The 21,770-nt window shown below is 22.0% G+C and overlaps 6 protein-coding genes across 6 annotated transcripts; 2 read left to right on the top strand and 4 right to left on the bottom strand.

The window, feature by feature from the left end:
• Positions 1-120: 120 nt before the first annotated feature.
• PVVCY_1101920 (conserved Plasmodium protein, unknown function) lies at positions 121-3,109 on the bottom strand (the record flags this gene model as incomplete). Its single annotated transcript, XM_008626181.2, has 2 exons — positions 121-2,576; positions 2,674-3,109. 2 exons carry the CDS (start codon positions 3,107-3,109, stop codon positions 121-123), a joined length of 2,892 nt encoding a protein of 963 aa, XP_008624403.2.
• A 949-nt stretch (positions 3,110-4,058) lies between these two features.
• PVVCY_1101910 (conserved Plasmodium protein, unknown function) lies at positions 4,059-5,301 on the bottom strand (the record flags this gene model as incomplete). The annotated part of the gene is made up of 3 exons (XM_008626182.2): positions 4,059-4,488; positions 4,646-4,868; positions 4,974-5,301. The coding sequence occupies 3 exons, from the start codon at positions 5,299-5,301 to the stop codon at positions 4,059-4,061; spliced, it is 981 nt and encodes a 326-aa protein (XP_008624404.2).
• Positions 5,302-6,367: 1,066 nt separating this feature from the next.
• On the top strand, positions 6,368-12,137 carry PVVCY_1101900 (conserved Plasmodium protein, unknown function; the record flags this gene model as incomplete). The annotated part of the gene is made up of 14 exons (XM_008626183.2): positions 6,368-6,456; positions 6,617-6,742; positions 6,843-6,976; positions 7,101-7,249; positions 7,343-7,448; positions 7,585-10,217; positions 10,350-10,424; positions 10,517-10,607; positions 10,691-10,755; positions 10,915-10,976; positions 11,076-11,187; positions 11,278-11,660; positions 11,761-11,863; positions 12,060-12,137. 14 exons carry the CDS (start codon positions 6,368-6,370, stop codon positions 12,135-12,137), a joined length of 4,206 nt encoding a protein of 1,401 aa, XP_008624405.2.
• A 541-nt stretch (positions 12,138-12,678) lies between these two features.
• Positions 12,679-15,686, bottom strand: PVVCY_1101890 (phosphatidylinositol N-acetylglucosaminyltransferase subunit GPI1, putative; the record flags this gene model as incomplete). Its single annotated transcript, XM_037634532.1, has 9 exons — positions 12,679-12,804; positions 12,935-12,945; positions 13,029-13,142; positions 13,407-13,477; positions 13,574-13,653; positions 13,766-13,895; positions 13,987-14,088; positions 14,237-15,414; positions 15,552-15,686. The coding sequence occupies 9 exons, from the start codon at positions 15,684-15,686 to the stop codon at positions 12,679-12,681; spliced, it is 1,947 nt and encodes a 648-aa protein (XP_037490624.1).
• An 846-nt stretch (positions 15,687-16,532) lies between these two features.
• Positions 16,533-19,652, top strand: PVVCY_1101880 (conserved Plasmodium protein, unknown function; the record flags this gene model as incomplete). The annotated part of the gene is made up of 2 exons (XM_037634531.1): positions 16,533-18,001; positions 18,311-19,652. 2 exons carry the CDS (start codon positions 16,533-16,535, stop codon positions 19,650-19,652), a joined length of 2,811 nt encoding a protein of 936 aa, XP_037490623.1.
• A 420-nt stretch (positions 19,653-20,072) lies between these two features.
• On the bottom strand, positions 20,073-20,852 carry PVVCY_1101870 (trafficking protein particle complex subunit 6A, putative; the record flags this gene model as incomplete). Its single annotated transcript, XM_008626186.2, has 2 exons — positions 20,073-20,104; positions 20,189-20,852. The coding sequence occupies 2 exons, from the start codon at positions 20,850-20,852 to the stop codon at positions 20,073-20,075; spliced, it is 696 nt and encodes a 231-aa protein (XP_008624408.2).
• Positions 20,853-21,770: the final 918 nt, after the last annotated feature.

The following is a 21,770-nucleotide window of genomic DNA, read 5'->3' as shown; positions in this document are numbered from 1 at the left end:
ACTAGCAAACAGTCCTGAATTAAAATGGAAAGGGGGGGTATATACAAAACAGATTGACATAAAGTTATTTATATGGAAAATGGGGTATACCTTTGAGGGATGATTTGTTCTTTGGTTTTGTTAGTTAGATTTTTGAAGATTTTTTTTTTCTGACAAAAGGACGTTATATATGTAATGTTTGATTAGATCTAAGTCTGTATATATTTTGTTAAGATTATTTTCAAGAACAATTGGTAATAATCTATGTGAAAAATAATTACATATTCTGTTATTTAAAAAGTCTATACTATAATTCATTAATTGGAATAAATTTAATTCATATTCTTCATCAGTAATATTAGTAAAAATAGGAATAACTTTAGAAACATATTCATTTTTATTTTTTTTACAAACAACATCATCTATATCATAATCTGTACTATAATCACTGTCCTTAACAACTGTTTTGTTTTTATCATTTTCATTGTCAATTTTATATTTTACTTTTTTTTCAACTCCAACAGTTAGTTGAGTATTAGAACTTTGGTTGTCCCCTTTTTTTCTTATGTAAGGACGTAACAAATTATAAATAAAAATTTCGAGGAGAAAGAAAGAACTTGAAAAAGATTCACTATATGAATTATTTAAAATAAAATAAATAAAATTTTCACAATTTTTGAAATCTCCTTGTAAAGATATATTATATAAAATAATTTCGAGCATATTTCTATTACTTGTCTTATTTAATGTATCAAAAAATTCAGTATTAACTTTTAATAATTTATTTTTGGAAAAATAGGAATCTAAATCTTTATAACATTTAACCATTTCATTTTTTGTTACACCTATTTTTATTTCTTTTTTTTTATTTTCATTTTTTTCTACATTTTTATTATTTTTTTTTCCTATCACTTTGTTATTTCCTTCATCATTTTCATCTCCTTGTTGAGTAATAAATATTTTTTTTATATCAAATAAAAATTTTTGTTTTTTTTCGATTTTTTTTACAATCTTTTCACAATATTCATCTGATAATTTATCAGTTTTATAAAAATCAAAATTTTCACAATGAAAATAGTCATAAAATTCGGATTTGTCTTTTTCTTCTTGACTTTTATTTGGTGATTTATCATGGATTTCGTTTTCATATATGTTCAGTTTACTATCCCAATCATAGTCATTTAGTAATACCATTTTTTTGTCTCTTTTATTGTAATAACATTCTTTTTTTCTTCTACTCATTTTAGGGATTTTCTTTTTTTCTATTGTATAAATATTTTCCTTAAATAAAATTTCATCTGATAAAAACATTCCATTGTTTAAAAATTTGTTATATTTATTTAACAACTTTTTAACAACAAAATTCTCATTTTCAAATAAAGTTTTGTTAGTATTCATTTCATCATTTAGCTCATTAGATTTAGTGGTTGAACTTTTTTTTATTTCCTTTTGTGATTGTATTATTTTTTGTAATGGTGTATTTTTTTCTTTTTCTTTGTTTTGATTAAAAGTTATGGGAAATTCCATCTTTGTAGGTTCAACTTTGTTAATATTTTTATCTATAGAGGTCATGTCTTGAGTAGGTTTTTCAGACTTTTTCCCACCTTTAAATATGTCAAAAATACTTTCTATTTTTTTCTTACTATCATTTATTTCTTTACTAGTTATTGTAGTCTCTTTTTCAGGTATCACTTGTTTTAGATTAAACAGTTTAAACAAGTTTAAAGTTGTAGGTTGATATATTTCAATTATATCATGATTTAATGGCATAAGTAAGCTAACTTCTTTCATTTCATTTTCAGCAGTTTGATTAACATCATCATTGTTATCTTCTAATTTATATTGATCTAAATATTCAACTACTATTTTTTTATTTCCTTGTAACAAAAAAAAAACAATAGGATTTTTTAAACATGGGACATTACCTAATTTACTCTTCCTATAAATTTTATCAACATATTTAGAATATATAAATAGGGATAAAAAAAAGGTATTAGATTCTCTTGTATTTATTTTATATCCTTCTTTTATACATAATATTTTTAAATCATTATTCTTTTCACCTCCTTCAACAAACTTATTATTATTTGTATATATAACTACTTCACAAGATTCAGATGAGATTGCAATTAAAATTTGCCACTCACTAATATACACCGATTTAACAAAAGAAGATTTATCATAATTTTCAAAAAAAAAATCATTAACAGAATAATTCACTTTTTTTATTTCATAATTTTCAATATGAAGATCGTATGTAACTGTTGTTATATCATCACCATCTTTATATAAAACGACAACAAATAAAATATATATTTTTTTTTTTATATCTACTTGTAAAAACTTTGTACTAATTATATTACATGTCTCATATGTTATATCAGCATCTTTACTAATACTATCTAAATTATAAGTTACACTTTTTTCTTCATCTTTTAAAATAAATTTTTCGGTATCTTTACATGAAAATAAAAACACATTATCTTTTTCATCTATATTATTAACACGTTCAGAAAACTGATTACACTTGTACATAATTTTTTCACTCAAAATAAATACCTCATCTCCTTCACTCAATACCAAAAAGGAATATTTTTCTAAAAACAATAAAATAAAATGTGTGTAAATATGACATAAATATAGTTAGAATATATAATTATATAACATGCATATGCATACTTAACAAATGCTTACCTATATGTTTGAAGCTTTTTATAGGTATATCAATTTTACAATATAGTTTTACTTCGTCAGTTGCATAGTCAAATATGTATATATTTTGCTTGTCAGTATATATAAAACATAAATCATCTGTTTTATTATTTTCTATTAATTTGGGATCTTCTAAAAAAGGTATGGATTTTATGTTTATATTTTCATTTACATTATCAACTTTGTATAAAAAATCAGACAAGGAAAATATATTTATATTTTTATTGAAAATGTATAACCCTTTTTGTTTTACATTGCTAATTATGAAAATGTTACAAACACTATCATTATCTAATTTTAAATTTTCTGTTTTATTTTTTCTCTTATTTTCTTCATTTAACATGCAAAAACAGGAACCATGCTGAAACTTGAAATACTCAGTTTCCTCAATAAACTCTATTTCATTAATTTTTACCATCTTGTGTTTTATTTTTAAATCGAAAAATGAAAAGGGACACAAAAAAAAATATGTTAATTTATTTTCCTCCTTTTTATAAACATTCCGATTGAACTATAATATACATTTTATATGCTTACTCCTACCCCTTTTTCATTTCTTCAGGGGGAGGGAAACTAAACAAATAAAAATGACATGCAATAAAAATAAACAATAAAAATGAACAAGCAATAAAAAAATGAAAAAAAAATATGAACAAGCAATAAAAAATTAACAAAAAAAATGAACAGGAATAAAAAATAATAGCCAAACGGATGAAGGGATGCATAAAAAAATATGCAATAATATATTTATGCGTAAACAATATATGCTAACATATTCATATACATATTTAGGCGGCTAAAATTTTCCTATTCCATTTTTCATTGAATAGATATATAAATAATATAAAGAGAAATATTAGAATAAAAAAATATATAATTACTTATTTATGCTTTTTTTATTTACATTTTTTTAAATTAAGAAAAAAAATTAAAGAATATTATAGTGACAACCATTGGAACGCACTAGTCCCTATATTTACCCATTTGTTTACACATGTAGGACTAAGCTATAGATAAACATAAATATAGTAATAAGTATAATATATAAACTTATCACTGCTCAAAATACTACTTCGTAATATCACGAATTCCCAAATAAGTTACTTCATTTTGTTACATTCTTTTATATCTTTATGTTAAAGTTTTACAACAAAAAAAATATTAACAAAACATAAATTATATTACAAATTATGAACAAGTATGATATTTTATTTAAAAAAAAAAAAATAATATAAAGTATGTGTAGTAAACAAATATACACTGATAGTATGTACAATGATCTATGTGATATTATGCACATTAGATGGTGTTTTATTTTTTTCATATAATTAAAATATATAAAAAGGGTTGTAATAATTTGGTATTTGTCATTTCTTTATATGATATACATAATTAATATTTTTTGATGGTAAAAAAAAACTATTAACATTTTTATCATAATATTTCAAAAAATAATAAGACAAATAACAAGCAGAAATACTATCCTTTCTATTTTTATAATCCTTATTGTAAAATTTTGAAAACAAAGTATTATTTTCATCCTTTACTTTTGTAACAAAATTTTTTAATAAGAATTTTAATAAATTATTTTGATTGTCATTTGAATGAAAAGTATAATTTTCTTCAAATATAGATTGCTCTTTTTTATAAATATTATTATTATTTGGAAATCTAATTAATTTATTATTCACATTAAATAATATATTTTTCATTGAATTTTCAATTCCTTCATCTTTTTCATTCATAAAGTAACACATATATCTGCCCATATTGCTTGACAGTTTATCCATATGATATCTATAAAATGGTGAAAATGGGAAAAGGCACAAAAATATGTATATATACACTTGTAATAGTTCACTATTTTTAGAGTACCAATTTAAAGCATTATCTATATCGTGATAAGTTCGAACTTTTCAATTTATCATGCATTTTTTTTGTATATTGTGCTAACCCGTTAGATCCAATTATCACAAGAAGATTACTATTATATATACATTTGAATAAATAGTGAAAAAAATGGAAAAAATTAAAAATATAGCTATTGAATTGGATAGGATAAAACAGTATTGTGTTCTCTTTTATTGGCAAATCTAAGGTTTCTCGATCAATTAAATTTGGATGTTTAAGAAGAATTTTTTCATATATATACTTATTTTTGCACACAAGGCATAAACCTGTATTGTACATATAAAGAAATAATTGAATATACAATCCTTATTTTTTTTATGACATTATATATGCAAACAGGGGTCTATATTTATGCATTATATTTGTATTACCCATAAATGTATATCCATAATCAATTGAAATAATGTTGTAATCCTTTAAAGGGAATTTATCAAGTTGTATAGTTTTATTATCAAAGTTTATTTTTGAAATTTTGCAGTTGTTTGGTACATAAACATTATAATTTACTAAATTATTGAAAATTTTGTTTTTATTTTTTTGTTTTAAATTTTTAAAAGTAGAATTTCCAAATGTTATGAATTGATAAATTGGATTATTTATATTTATCCTTTTTAAAGATAACACATAATTATCTACAGTTGTGTAAAATATAATAAGGAAAAAAAAATATATGTTTATGCTATTCATTTTTTTTTTCATTCAGCTGTACAATTCGGGGAACAAATGCTAAGACACTTTTTATATCTGTCAAAAGTTAGAAAAAGGAAAAACAAAAATATGTTAACATGCTCATACACATTAATTATGACTCCATTTGTTATTTTCACTTATTCTTTATTTACTCATATTTTCAGATAAATCTTCATAATTCCGCTTTTTAGGATTAATACTAACTTTTCCTCCTGAACAGGCAAGAAAAAATAAAATAAATATTATGTATAAGTCATAATATTAAGAAGAAAAAAATGATGGTAAAAATATTTGGCTTTCTATGTTAAACAATTAAGGTGTAAATAATTTAAATTATCAACTATCTTATTTATTTTTTTTTCATTGTAAATATATACTTGATTCATTGGGGGAACAAACATTATTTTCCTCTTTCTTATTTTTATTTTCCGTCATTTCCTTGTGCTAATTATATACATACCATGTATAAAAACAAAGAATACATAAACATTATACTTACATATATTAATTTGAAAAAATGCGTATTTTTCTACTTATAATCATTTTATATGCATTTATCTTAACTGCATTTTTTAAATGATATATATATATTTTATTTTTTAAATTTTTTTTATAAAAAAAAAAAATAACGTAATTCCACGAGTCAGTTAGTTTTATGCATATAAAGTTGTTCATACACGAGAAAAAAAAAATATAAATTAAAAGTTATAAATAAATGAAAAAATGTGAAGAACAAAAATTATAAACTTTTATTCACGTCTGCATAAGTTATACAAAAAAAAAAAAATTAAAATACTAAAAAAAAGTAAAATTAAAATTAATCAGTAAAAATCTTGAAATGAAGAGAAATAGCAGAAAAACTGTTGTGTTAAAATTACTATATAAAATATATTATAAATAATATATAGTCATAATTATATTATTATTATTATTGTGATAAATAAGAACCATTCCCCCATAATATCATAAAATATATTTATATATAATTATTCATTCCTATACCTCTGCATATATAATGTAGTATATAACATATAATTAATACAAAATTAAAGGCAAATATTTATTTTTGTAAATAATGTGGAATGTATTTAACTTTACTAATTTCGATGATAAATATAAAAATACAAAAAATGAAAAAGAAATATTTACTCACGAAGATTTAAGGTGTGTTAAAAATCATAAATAAAAAAATAAACAATGTTATTGTACATGTCACAACTTAATCATATATACAATATGGTTTTGTCCTACATATGTGCATACATAAAAATTTATAAAATTATCACTATATATTTGTTTTATATTTTTTATTTTTTCATTAAAGGTATTACTTTGAAAAGTTAGTAAACATAAATTTAAATAATGTGAATACAAATAATTTTACCGAACTTTTAAGAAGAATAACCCAAATAACAATATGGGGAGACAAACATGATGATCAAATTTTTCAGTAATTAATAAATAAGTCTATATATGACACAATAGTCTGATATGTTTCTTCGTGTCTATATATGCATTTATTTTGTTTTATTCTCTTACTTTATTGATAGGTACTTTTGCGAAGACAACATTTTCAGCCACTTTATTTATCTACTCCGTCAAGACATAAATAAAACAGTAAGGATTCAAGTCTATCAGTCTTTAACACTTTTGATTCAAAACCTACAAAAGGATATATCTCTATGTAATAAAATAATATACATAATTATTGTCAAACAAAAAATGTGCACACCTTTTCAATGTTGTTATATTATTCCACTACCTTTATGTACCTATAACATCCCACACCTTCTTCCCCTATTTTTTAGATTACATATTTAGTAATAACAAAATTAACAACCTAATATATACAACTTTTATACATCAAGATGAAGAAATAATTCCCTATTACATCTCCATGATGAAATCAATATCTTTCTTCTTAAACTATCATACTTCGAAGTTTTTCTTTAATGAAGTAAGGAAAAGAAATAATCAACACTACATCATGCTTAAAAAGTGAAATGATTCACTTTTTCATTTTTTTCCATTTTTTTTCCATTTTTTAAAGAAAAACAAAAAGTTTCCACTGTACACCGAGTCACTGAGACTGTACAAGTTCAACGACATAATTACGAGAACCTACGTGAAAAACATTATCTTGAATATTTTCAAAAGTAAGTTTACACCCATATATTTTGCATATCCTTCTTTATCAATCTGCTTCAATCTTGTGCATTGTTAAAGTAGGTTATCTTTATTGTTATGCATATCCGATTACATTGGTAAAATGTGTTACTTCTTCCTTTTCAGTCGAAGATGAGGGAATAGAAAATTTGATTTTGCTAAGGTCCTCCTTTTTTGCAGTTTTGGTTTGCTACTTACGAACCCATTTAATAAAAATTAATAAAATATATTCAAAAACAAAAGAATCAGAAAAATTAAATAAATTGTTTAATACCTATTTAGATGAAATTGATGATGTCTTATATTTTTTTGAAGATATGCTAAATTGTAATAAACAAAAAATTAATGACATGCTAATATTAAAATTAATTATTTATTTTTATCTTCCAATAATTGGGTCATTCCATAGTTCTATTTATTGTGATTTAATAAACAATGAAAATGATAATGACAATTTTCAATTTTCAATTTCTAATGACTATGATCAAAATATAAACCAAGAAAATGACCAATTTAAAACAACTAAAAAAAATGAAAGTTTTGATTATTTATATTTTTCAAAAAATAATGAAAATATTATTAATAGTTCAGAAAATTTTAATCACATCGAAACCAAACAAAGTGATAAAAATGTAGATATAAAAAACTTACCATCTATCCACGATCAACAACAAAAAATAAATGATTCATCTAGTAATCAAGTTAGTACCGATGCAAATTTGAAAGAAAACAAAAACGATGAGAACCCAAATCAATCTAGTGAAATTCAAGCAGATGAAATAAAAAGAGAGGAACTAGCAGATAATGAACATGAAAAAAATGAAAATGTAGACGATAAAAATTTAATATGCCCTCCTAGTGATATTTCAAATGTACCATATGATGAGGGTATACCATTTTTAAAATTTATAGATAGAGAAAATATAGATAAAAATAAAAATTTAAAAAATAATAAAAATTTCGATTTTTTTAAAAACTTATCATCATCTAACTTATCATCTGCAAATTCAAGTACATTTGCTAACGACCAAAACAGTAAAAATTATGATAGCGTATATAATGAGGAAAATATTTATATAGATGATTCTAAAAATAAAGAAAAAAAAAATGGAAAACTGAATGAAACACAACAAAATGAAGATGATCAAAATGATGAAAATAATTTAATAGATAGTAAACAAAATAGTTTAAAAAAAAAAAAAGGAAAAAAGGGAAGTACTGCCTATGACTTTTTATATTTTAAAGGAAAAAATAATTCCAAAAAAGAAAAAAAAGAGACAGAAAAAAAACAAGATGAAAATCAACAGTATACAAATTATATAAAAGATAATGATTTAAAAAGTTCTTATTTTCAAAGACGTAAAAAAAAAGTATATCTTCAAATGGATTCAAGTTATGGTGTGTTACATAAAAAAAGAAGTAAGACATCTAAATTAAAAGTTGAAGAAAATCTTAATAAAAATAGTGAAAAAAAAAAGGATAATAGTTCCGAGATAAATAAAAATGAAGGTAACGACCTTGATCAAGACAATTTCTCAGGTTGTTTTCCATTTTCTTGGTGCTCTAATGAAATAAATGAATTAAAAAAATTATTAAATAATAATACAATGTTAGATAAAAATAGTGAACAAGATATATGGGATATGTTACATTTAAATATTCCAATCTTATCAAAAAAAATAACCTTTGATGCAAATATAAATAATGATATTTATAAATATATATTCAATTTTAGTTCCTATACAAATAAAGTATTAGAATATTATGACAATAATTTAAGTGTAACTAGTATGTACTATCAACTTTTCAAATTAGGATTATGTTTACACCCAACTTGTTATGTAAATTCATTTAAAAATCTTACAGTATTATATAATTATATTATTAATACAAATGTATCATTATTTATACTTATTCGATCCTTAAATATATTAAAAAATAATAAAATAAATAATATTGTTTATTCATTAATATTTGGAGAACATATTCATGTTAATTTTTTACATAAAATATTAGCAAATGAATTGAAAGATCCGCCATTTTATAATTATTTCTTCGATCCATATAAAAAAAAAAGTACTATCCCACAAATCAAATCAAATAATGATATAGACTTTGAAAATTTTTATTCAAAATCCATCGATGATTTGATACCCGAATATAATACTGAGGAGGAACGCATGTTTTCTAATCTGATAGACAAATACTTTGGAAATACAAAGGAAGATTCTTTCAACCTTAAAAAGGGGGAGAACACATCTGAAGATGACAAAAACAAACAAAAAGAAGACGACGATGGCCAAAATAAGGATAGCCAAAATAAACAAAAGGAAGACGAAGGTGGGGAAAACAAAAATGACAACATGGACAAGTACAACGAGCTAAGCAACCCCATATTGCTAAATTATATGCTTTTAACAAATATACAAAAAGAAAAAAATATTAAAAAATCTGAACATGCTAATATAAAAAATAAAATCTCAGACATTTATCTATTATTAAGTATACAATTTATTTATAATTTTATAGAAAATTATAATTCCGATTTAAATAATATTAATATATCATTTTTTAAAATTTCAAAACATAATTTCTTATACGTATTATGGGATGTTATAAATATTCATATAAATAATGTATATTTAAGAATAATCACATTAAAATTGTTAACTAATTTGACTTCAATTTATATTGACAAAATAACAGACAAGTCTGTTTGTACTGAGTTTTGCCTTCCTCTTTTAAAATTAATAAATAAAGTAAAACCTTTCAAATAAACCGCAAAAATATATATAATACACAAACTTCCAAAACTAGCAACTATACCAATGCTCATGCCGATTTTTTTAACCTTCATATTTTATATATCAATCATTTTTTACATTTTTTAGATTAAGAAAAAATTAGCAAGCAAAATTAAAAAAATTACAGAAAAAATGGAATACAAAGCGTGCCAAATTTTCTGGGTATGTCTGATCAGCCTTCTATGTATTATTTTTTTTTTTATTTTTTTTTTTCATTCCTAAAAAATTATCTTACAATGTTTTATTATCAACAGGAGGAGTGTAAAATATATGAAAACTGTGATCAAGAAAAAATAACCATTTCAAAGGACCCCATACTGATCAGCATTATAAATAGCGCAAATAGTATGTAGAAAACTAAATAAAAAAATATCTAAATGTAAATTATTTGAGTTATCTTATAATTATGCTTAACTTTTTACTTGTAGACAATGATGATAACTATTTGTTCTACCCAGTTTCTCAAATCGAAATATACAGAAGAAATGTTCATGTAAGAAAAAAAAAAGAGGAGAATAAAAAAATAACTATTTTGTCGATCACTAAATTTACCTGACCATGTGCATGTGAAAATGTGTTCATATATTTATGTGTGTGCAAAATATTATTCCAATTGTGCTTTCATTATTTTTTCACCCTTTTAACATGATAGGCCTTGTTTGTTCTTGATGGATTATCCAAAAAGCTAAGCAAAATTGTCCCAAGTTCAGAAAGGTTATAAATTAAGAAATAAAATAAGACAATAAAACAATAATAAATTTATGATTAATGCAAAATTTTTGATATCGAAATAAATTTTTTCCTCCTTTTCAGTGAAGAAACGAATATCATGCCATTTGATTTTAGCTATAACATCATAACGGCTTTAATTGATATAAAAAACAAAAATATGATTAAATGCTACTTGAAAAATAATAATAAAATTGTAATAATTCAAAAAAATATATAATAAAATATGTACATGCATAAATATATGAACACAGCTAGCCATTTTGTATTTTTTTTTTTTTTTCAGTTCAACTGCTACTACATTGAAGATGATACAAACTTTTTATTATGTGTCCCTTCAAATAGTCATGCGAATCAAGGACTAATAATATTTAGTTATCCTCTCATGTTAATTGATTTATATATTGATAAAAATGATAATAAAAAATTAATATTTTATGTGTATAGCTATAATAATGAAGAAAATAATTACATTGAAGACTCAGCTTTTTCGAATTTTAATAATTCAGAAAAAATGTTTCATGATAATACCCTTGACAGTAATTATCAAAATCCTATTCGAAGTTACAGTTCAAACAATGATGACAATTTAATAGATCCCAATGTTAAGACATATAAAAATGACTACATTATAAACAAATATACTACATCATATAAAAAGAACAAAACGTAAGTTTGAAAATATAGCGTATAAAATAATTCTACAATTTATTACTTTCTAAATTTACTTACATATTTATGAAATATAATTTATACATTTTTTTTGTAGAATAACCAATGTTAAAAAGGAATGGTGCCATAAAGAATTAACTTTTATGAAAAATGTTTTGAAATTAAACTTTCATGACACTACAAGATCACTAATTGTATATGTAAGTTTTATTTTCCATTTAATATATATGTGATGAGCTTATGATTTTTTAATTAATTTAATTGGTTGTCTTAACCAAGGTTATGTATTTCTTCAATTCCGATCTTACATTACCTGAACTGTTCATATCACATTTATTCGTCACTCTTATTTATAAGTCCATATTGTGAATTTTTATTTTATATTTTGTTTTACAGAAGGAGCTAAAATCCGCGATACAAAAAATCAATGATATATACAAGGAAAAGCTACAAAACCATCTTAGTCGATATTAAAATTTGAAATTAATAAATTCACATATGTGTGTATGTTTGTTTATTTTTATTTGTTTGTATTATTGGATTATAAATTTTTTTTTATACTGCTGCTCTTTCTGTTTGTTTTTAAATTAACATGCTTAATTTTGTAACGTAACTAGTAACCTTTATTTAATTTTTTTTTTTGCCTGTTTGAAATAAAGTGCTTTTAAAATGTTTCACCTTTTTAAAAGATAATATGTAAAAAACAATATGTATATAAATATTAATTGATAAATAGTAAATCTATGTTATCTTTTTATATATTAAGCAAGATAAGCTTTTTAAATAATATCATAATTATGTTATTATTAAGAATGTGGAAAGGTATCAAAATGTAAATTACAAAACAACATGTCCTATATATGCTAAGCAACCATATTAGACAATATGTTAACTTATTTTATCATATACAAAAAAAAAGTTAGTAAAAAAAAAGCTAGTAAAAAAAAAAGCTAGTAAAAAAAAAGCTAGTAAAAAAACAGCTAGTAAAAAAAAAAGCTAATAAAAAAAAACAAATTTATTTAAAATTTTGGTAATTAAAAAAAATTGCAAGAAATAACTTTATCTTGTCAGAAAATAAAAATTTGTCATTTTCCAAAAGCAGGTAATATGATTGAGGGACATCAACTAATTCATTAGATTCCTGTAAAGACAGTAGAAAAAAAAATAAATAAACATACAAACTTATGCATAGTAAAAAATGAAAAAACGTATAGTGTTGTCTTAGATCGGAGAACAATTCATCAAGTATATTTTTTCGTTTTGCAATTTACTATATCGTGACCTACAAAAGTTTATTAAATTTTAAAGATAATGTTTTATTATTTTAATTGTTTTATTTTAAAATTTTTTTTTATTTTTTCTTACATTGCCTCATTTTTATCCCCTTGCTAATATATTTATTTTCGCTTGTTAACAAGAGAATATAAATCGGAGAGTATAAAATAAGTTCCTTTAAAACTACCAAAAAATATATAAACCCTATCAAAATGGGTGGAAAAAAAAAATATAATATAAAATAGCCAACTAATATAATGACACATAATTTACTTGTTTACTTCTTATACCTTTAATTACAAAGTACACAATTCCAAAAACAAATAGCAGGATTAGCACAGTTGGGAAGAGAAATATTAATATAGCAAATAGCATTGTGCCTACAGATTTCAGTAAAAAAGTAAAACAATATAAAATAGTAACTAGTATAATGACACATAATTTATTTTCATTTTTTTTATTTTTTACCAAGTATAACTTCTTCGTTAGTGTAATAATTTGTGTCTACCCTCGACTTTAGAACATTCCATTTTTTCCCACTAAAAGGTAATAGCAGATATGTAGTGAAATAAGTAAAAGTGGTATTATTATTTATTATTATTATTATTTTTTTTTTTTATAAATTATGAGCATACTTGAATAGTAAATACAGAGAGTACATGTTACTATGGAATATGGAAAAGACTCTTTTGAAAAAAAAATATATTATTGTTACCTGAGTTGAAAAAAAAAAAAATAAAGCATAGCATGTATGATGGCAATTAAGTGTGTAAAATAATAAAAAGAAATATATTTATCTTTGTCAATCTTTTTTAATATATTCTTACGTGAACAGTAATAAACCTAAAGTAATCAATCGCAAGGGAAAGAAAAATAGACAACCCTAATAAACTGGATATGTTGAAAAAATGGATTATTGAACTCCTTTTAAACATAATTAAACTTTTAAAAAATTCCCTAAAAATGTGTAAAAATAAAAAAAAGTTGAAAATATGCACACAAAAAATATTATAAAATAAATAAATGAATGTACATGATAATCTCATACCATTTGTCTAAAATAGACACAACCACACTTCCAATAAAGGAAGTAAAATTGTTGTTTAATTTTATTCCCAACGGTTTTTGCAACAAGGTACCTAATATTGATCTGGGATAAAAAAATAAAACAAACCATATAAACATGTTCTACATAATAAAACATATTGTTTGTACATACGTTTTATAATACTTCAAATATGGAAAGTATAGAATACATATATACACCCCATTTAGTATTGTACTTTTTCATTCCTTACGTTAAGGTACTCGTTTCAAAGACAATTTTTATTTTGTCATAAATAAATCCTAAATTAATTATTTGAATTGAGATCATATAAAATAAAATGACCCCACCCAATATGTCTAATAATAAACTAAATGCTCGAATTAATAATATTTGTTTATATTTATAATAATCATAATCATTTTTTTTTTTTTTTTTTTCAATTATTTGTAAAAATATTTTATACCACTCAGAATTTAATAAACATTTTTCTTTTATTAATTTAAAAATACTTAATTTATTTTTTAAAAATAACTTTTTATTAAAAATATTTGGTATACAAAATATACAGTATATTGTCTTATTTATGACTGAAATGATGCACATGAAAAAGAGCCATACATAAGTTATAGTAATATTCGGCTCATCTGGTACATCTTTTTCATTATGCTCACTACTTTCATTGTCTTTGCTACATATGTCATTTGTGTTTGTTTGAAAATCTTTTTCAAAATTTTCCACCTCTTCAATATAAACATATCTGGTGTTAATTAAATTTATTACATCCCTTATACGTAAATTTTCGCATATATTATTTTTTGATAAGTTGTAATATATTTTTTTTTTTTTTTCTAAGTTGGCTGTATTAGGAATATTAGTAGACTCATCTTTTTCTTTTTTTATATTTTTTATTTTATTTTCATGACATGATATATTCTCATTGTCTGTTGTAGTATGAGCATGCTGATCTAATTGTCCATCCTCATTACTTGTATCATTTATTTTTATATTATCTAAATTTGAATTGTTTATAAGTTCGGTTTTTCTATTATTTAATATCCTACAATCTTTTTCAGTATTATTTATATAGCCATTTTTGTTATAATATATGTATACGATTTCTCTTTTATATGCATCTGAAATTAAATTATTTACATGATCAGGATCAAAATTGTAAATATACTTGTCTGTATTATATAAAATAAATAAGACACTCATTTTTTTTCCATTTTGTGTATTAATTTTTATAACTATTGGTTTATTTTTATAATAAATGGCATATATATAATTGATTTTATCTTTCTTATCTTTTGAGTTTGTATATTTTTTTATATCTTCTTCATTTTTTACAAATACTAATTCTCCTAATATTCGAAAGGAATCCCAATGTTTTGTTTGTTCATGATTTGTCTGAACTTCTATTTGATCAACCTATCCAATAGTCAAACAAAATTAAAAAAAAAAAAAATAAAAATGTTGAAAAGGTAGACAATATTCATCGAAAAAGATGGGGTGTAGTATGAGTGTATTTTTTTACTGCTTTATTTTGCTATCATTTTTTATTTTACATATTTAGAGCCAACATGAATGATGGCATATGTGCTATCGTTTGAAAATCCATATAAAAAGCATTTTGAAATATTATCAACTATTTTTATATTATCAGGAAAATATATGTTTACACAATTAGGAGGGTCATTCATTGTACGTCTTAAAATGAGATCTTTTGCATTATTACAAACTAAATAAATTATTTTTTTTTCTTTTTCACAAATATGAAATTTTAGTTAAATATCTTTTTTATCTTTTAAACAAAAAAAACATCATGATGTGTGTCATTAAAATGGATAACCTAATCGAACATAAGAAATTGATAAAGTGTAAAAAATTAAAAAAAAAAAAAAAAAAAAAAAAAATTTTAATTAAGCCAAGTACAAAAGGGAAAATTAAATAATCCATGCCTTGACATATTTTAAAAAAATTACCATCAGCATTTTTTATAACATATCTTACATTTGAAAAAAAAAAAAATTATAAAATGGATACACATAAATTAGTAACATAATTAAATATATCAAAATTAGTAAAAAAATATTTTAAAATTTGAACAAGAGGAATGTAACTATTATTCTATAAAAAGTTACATTGGCATGTGACATATTTCTCTTTCATAATATTACTTATCAATTATCTTTTAAAATAATTAAAAATTTGAAATTAAATTATTCTTATTGTTTTTAGTACAATTTGTTATTTACATATTATTTTTAAAAAAAAATTATTGTTTTGTAAAATTAGTAAACTTAAAATTAGCAAACAATTTGAAGACCATATTTATACACTAGCATATAGGCCTACAAATTTGTATGATATATGGCTTTTTTAATGGATAAAAAGAGTAATCCATAATTTTGAAGGGGAATAATTACAACATGTAAATTGATAGCCATTTTAAAAGCATATAATTAGAGAGGATGCACATACATAATACATACAATAAAATTTGACACTAAAAAGGCTCGTTAAACCATAACGAGAATAGGGACACAATGAGAACTATACAATTTCTGGGACCTTATTCAAAGTTTTCACAAGTCACAAAATGTTTTAAAGCTGAACAAATAAAAACGGTAAAACAATTTGGTACTAAATTTCCATACCTTTATGGGGAAACAACAAGCCATCCAAATATTTCCAACAAAGTGAAAGAGTATAAATCAGACCTAGACGCACACATAAACATATTTAATGATCGATTAATTTTAAGTGATAAATTAAAGAGTAATAAAATATTCTCTACATATACAAAAAGCTATATAAATAAAGAAAGTGAACATATTTTAATATTATGTCTAAAAAAAATAAATGAATATGAAAAAAATAAAGAGAATATAAAAATAAGTGTTTTTATTTATGAATTACAAAATTTAAGTAAATCAAAAATAAGTTACAACGTTTTAAAAAATATAAAAACAATTAAAAATTTTCTTGATCATATAAATAATAATATACACACAGCATCACCATCTTTATTATTATCTACTGCTATAAGTTATAAAAATATAAAATTAAATAAGTATACATATTTTAAAAATATTTTAAAAACTATTTGCAACCATATTAAGGTTTATAAAAACAATAAATTAACAAAATTATTAAAAAGTGAAGATAACGATCATAATAATAAAGATGATTATCAATATACTATCCAATTATTGAATAAAAAAAAAAAAAATCATAAAATAAATATGTTAAATTTGTACACAAACCACTTAAATAATAGTGCCTTGTCTTATATATTACATTCCTATTCATCTTTATTTAATGTATCAAATTCTTATTTACTTTATATATGTAAATATATATTACTAAATGTCGGAAACCTAAATTATCTAGACATGCTTTCTCTTCTATATTTTATGAACAAATCTAATATAAAAATTAGTAAATCCGATATATTACATTGTATAAATAGTAATGCACTAACTAATCCGAATAAAATTGAAGTCGCTACAAATAATTATAATAACAAAAAAAGGACACACAAAAATAATGCCAAACTTGATAGTAGTACAAATTCTCTAACACCGAATGGACAAGTTGTTGTACAAAATGTAACTCAACTAAATAATTCAAATATAAAATATAGTGAATATAAAAATACATATATAAAAATTTTAAGGACAATTATTCATTTGATAAATAAAAAAACAGCTATTAATGAAAATACAAATGTATTAATATTAATATTGTATTATTATTTTAAAATGAATTTAGTACCTATACAAATATTTTACAAATTACATTACAGAATAAAAAAAAATATAAAAAATATAGACATCAAATATATATCATTATATCTCTATATTTTAAGTAACATTAAATTTAATCTTGGATTTTATAAATTTATTTATAAATATTTAGCTGATGTCTTTACAAACAGAACTAAAGAGTTTAATACTTTATCTCTTTGTCTTTCCTTTTATTCACTTTCAAAAAATGAGTACTATGATGACAAGTTCGTTAATTCTTGTCTTTCCCTATTTAAAAGGTATGACTATACGAAATAAAAAAAAAAAAAAAAAAATAGCTACCTAAAAATGGCTACTTAAAAAATAGCTACCTAAAAAATCGCCTTTAAATAGTAAAAAAATATGAACGTTCAGGCATTTTTTAGTTTTATAATTATACCAAAATTTACAAAAAAAAATATATGCTCTCATTTTGAAATAGCACACACCTGTTAAAGGGGGTCAAAAAATGAGATTTGAAAAGGATTGTCATACTCATTTTTTTCACTATTTTTTAATTTTCCAATTTTTTGCAGGCACGCCGAAAGTTTAAATGACGTAAACATTACAAATATTATATACACACTAGGGAAGTTAAAAAAAAAAGATGAAAACTTGTTTGATATATTATGCGAGATTTTAACTCGAAGAATTGAAAATATATCCGCAATAAATTTAAGCTTGATTATTCATAGCTTATCAAAAGTTCATTATCAAAATGATAAGTTTTATAAAATTTGTCTTGATAAGGGAAAAGAATTGTTATGTAGTTTTACCCCCAAACAGCTAATCGTATTTACCATAGGGTTAGTAATGAATAATATATATGACTTTGAGTTTATGCAATTATTTTTTAATCATATTATTTCTATAGATAGTGATAATAGTGGTGTGAATGATGGCAGCAAAAAAATTAACAAAAAAAATAATAAAAAAAATAATATGCTAAGCATTATATGCTTTAGTACAGTTCTTGAAAGAGAAAATTTTATTAAACAGTTTCCACTATCTATAAATACTTTTATCTCTAAAAATTTGAATTTTGTACAATCTAAAGAATATACAACTATGCATGATGAAATATTGAATATATTAAATTATTTAAATATAGACAATTTTGAAATAGTAAAAGAAAAAAAACCTTATATGTTTGATATATTTATTAAAGGGGATAATAAAAATATATATATTGATATATTATCAAAAAAAAAATATTTAGCTTGTTCAGAAAATTTAAATGGATTTATGGAACTAAAAAAAAGACATATGAAATTATTAAATGGTAAATATTATTATTTTGACAAAGACTCATTTATATCATTAGATTCAATTGATAAAAAAACAAATTTTATAAAAAACTTTTTACAAAATATTTGCTTTTACAATTTTAATGCTTTAAATCAAGCTGATGAACAAACAAAAAGAGATATAACTAATTTAATATATTCTAGCCAAAATGAAAAAAAAAAAAATATAAATATGAACCCTGAAAAAGAACAAAATAGTTCACAAAAATATAACACTACCAATTTGATTAAAAATAGAAATTATTTTTTATTTCCAACTTATTCTAAAATTGAAAATGTAGAAAAAAATTTACATAAAAAAAATAAAAAAAAAATAGATTATGGTGAACCGTTAATAAAAAAACATCAAATATTTATAGACTATGACCAAGGAATATTACTAAATCAGACTAAAGTAAATTTAATGAATAATCCTTTTCAAAATATTCACGATAAAGATAATAATACCTATTTATTACATAATGAAAATAATTTTTTATTTTCAAAAAAATGTCATGGGTTAACGAAATTTGAGTGTGTTGATAAAAAGTCAGGAAAAATTATTATTAAAAAAAATAAATTATTTTGGTAAGTTATTATAATCATAAAAGAATGTACATAAAAATATTGACCACAGTTTTAATCACATCATAATGCACTAATGAGATATGCTCTATATGCATCATCATCAGAATTTTATTTATCACGTCATAACTATTTAGTCATGTACACATTTATTTGTTGGATTATCCACGCACTTGCGCTTGGACAGGTTATTATGTTTTATAATTATTATATATTTTTTTTTTGTGAATTTTATTTTTTTGTATGATGTGAAAAAAAGCTATTCAATTAAGTTAGTAACTTAAATTTGACATTTTAAAAAGAAACAATCTAATCTTCTTTACTTTGAAATGTAAATATACTATTGTCTCTTTGAAAAGGTTAAAAAAAAATTTAGTAATTTTTTATTTTTAAAATTGATATAATATATTGTATTCCCCTTGCTTACTCATTCATCATGTATGTTTATTTGAAAGGAGCCTGAACAAGGAATAAAAAAATGGTGAATAAAGAAGTAGCATATAAAGATGTATACACATGAAAAACAAACAAAGTCAGACTTACATGCAGGATAGTTTAGGTTATATGCAATACAAGCATCAATTTTAAATCTAGATAAAACACCTTTAATTATTCCAATAATTAAAATTATAAAAGCATGAATAAAATTATTTTTTTGATTAGTTCCATTATCAATCATACTATGCTTTAAATAAATACTTATATCATTATCAACTATTATATATATATTTTTTTTATAAGTTTGTAACTTATCAATAGTTTTATTAAATATAATAAGCCACATATCTTTCCCTATAATTTTTATAATATCTTTAATATCAGCTATATCATTTTTATATATTAAAATTCTTTCTATTAATTTTATTCCTATCCCTTTACCCATATCCCTTAATCTGTTTGTCAATATATTTGTATGATGCTTCCCTTCATCTATGTCAGTACAGTTTTGTTTGCTTTGATCCCCATCGTCGTTGCTTTTTTCAATTTGACTCGGGATACTACTATCAAGTTTGTTATCTTGTTTGTCTAGCTTATTTTTTACTTCTTCATATTTTTCATCGGAAGTCTGCTTTACATTTTCACCATCACTTACACTATCTAATATATTGTCCTTTACTAATTTGATATTAAAATTAATTATTTCATTAATAAGAAGTAAAAGAGTTATTTTTGAAATTTTCCCCTCGCTCATTTGTCTTGGCTGCATAATTAGCTAACTAGTAAAATCGCAGCAAAAGCTATATATATTATAAAACTATAGAAAAAAAAAGATTTACAAATATAGGAAAATGCAAACATATAAACATGTTCTTATATATGCTTTGGAAATCATAATTGCTATCCCCCTATGTCGATTCATGCATACGTACAGATATAAATAAGTTTCCAAATTTAATAATAAAACTGTAATTTTTTTATTTTTATATTACTTATGAATAATTTATGTATTAAAATTTTTTGAGTATAAATAATAATTGGATACAACTATTTTTTTTTATTTTATTCCCCTTATAGAAAAATAAAAACACACTGGATAACTTCAGTGAGCCCCCCAAAAACTACATTAACAACGTTACTAGTAAATAAATACATTTTAACACTACCTTAATTTGGAAACTTAACGAAAAAATAAAATTATGTACTTTAAAAAATGTTAAGAAATTTATTTTAATTACAAAAATTATATTCTAAAAAAAGTCAATAATTTTATTTTTTTTTTGTTTTTTGTTTTTTCCATTTTTAGGCTTTTAAGCTTTGCATGCATATAATAACACCATATAAAAATTTACGTACAGTACAGTAATGAAAATTCTCCTTAATATAAAATTATCCCACCCCAAAAAATTTCACTGAAAAATAATTAGATATATCTCTATATGCATATAGAAACATTTTCTACAATCTTTAGTATTTTTTTTTACAATTTTTTCTACAATTATTTTTCAAATTTTATGGAAAAAGTTTTCCACATTTTTCATGCCCTTCCGATAGTATCTTTCCCTTTTAATGTATTTTCAACCTATTTGATAATTTGTTTTTTTACAAATTAAATATATTGCTTGTTTACAATTTTTTATTTGTTTTATTATTCCGCATTTATTGTAAATGAATAACCAATTATAAT

The sequence above is a fragment of the Plasmodium vinckei genome (genome assembly GCF_900681995.1).
Source record: "Plasmodium vinckei vinckei genome assembly, chromosome: PVVCY_11".
Lineage (NCBI taxonomy): Eukaryota > Apicomplexa > Aconoidasida > Haemosporida > Plasmodiidae > Plasmodium > Plasmodium vinckei.
This window is presented reverse-complemented; position numbering and strand designations above follow the sequence as displayed.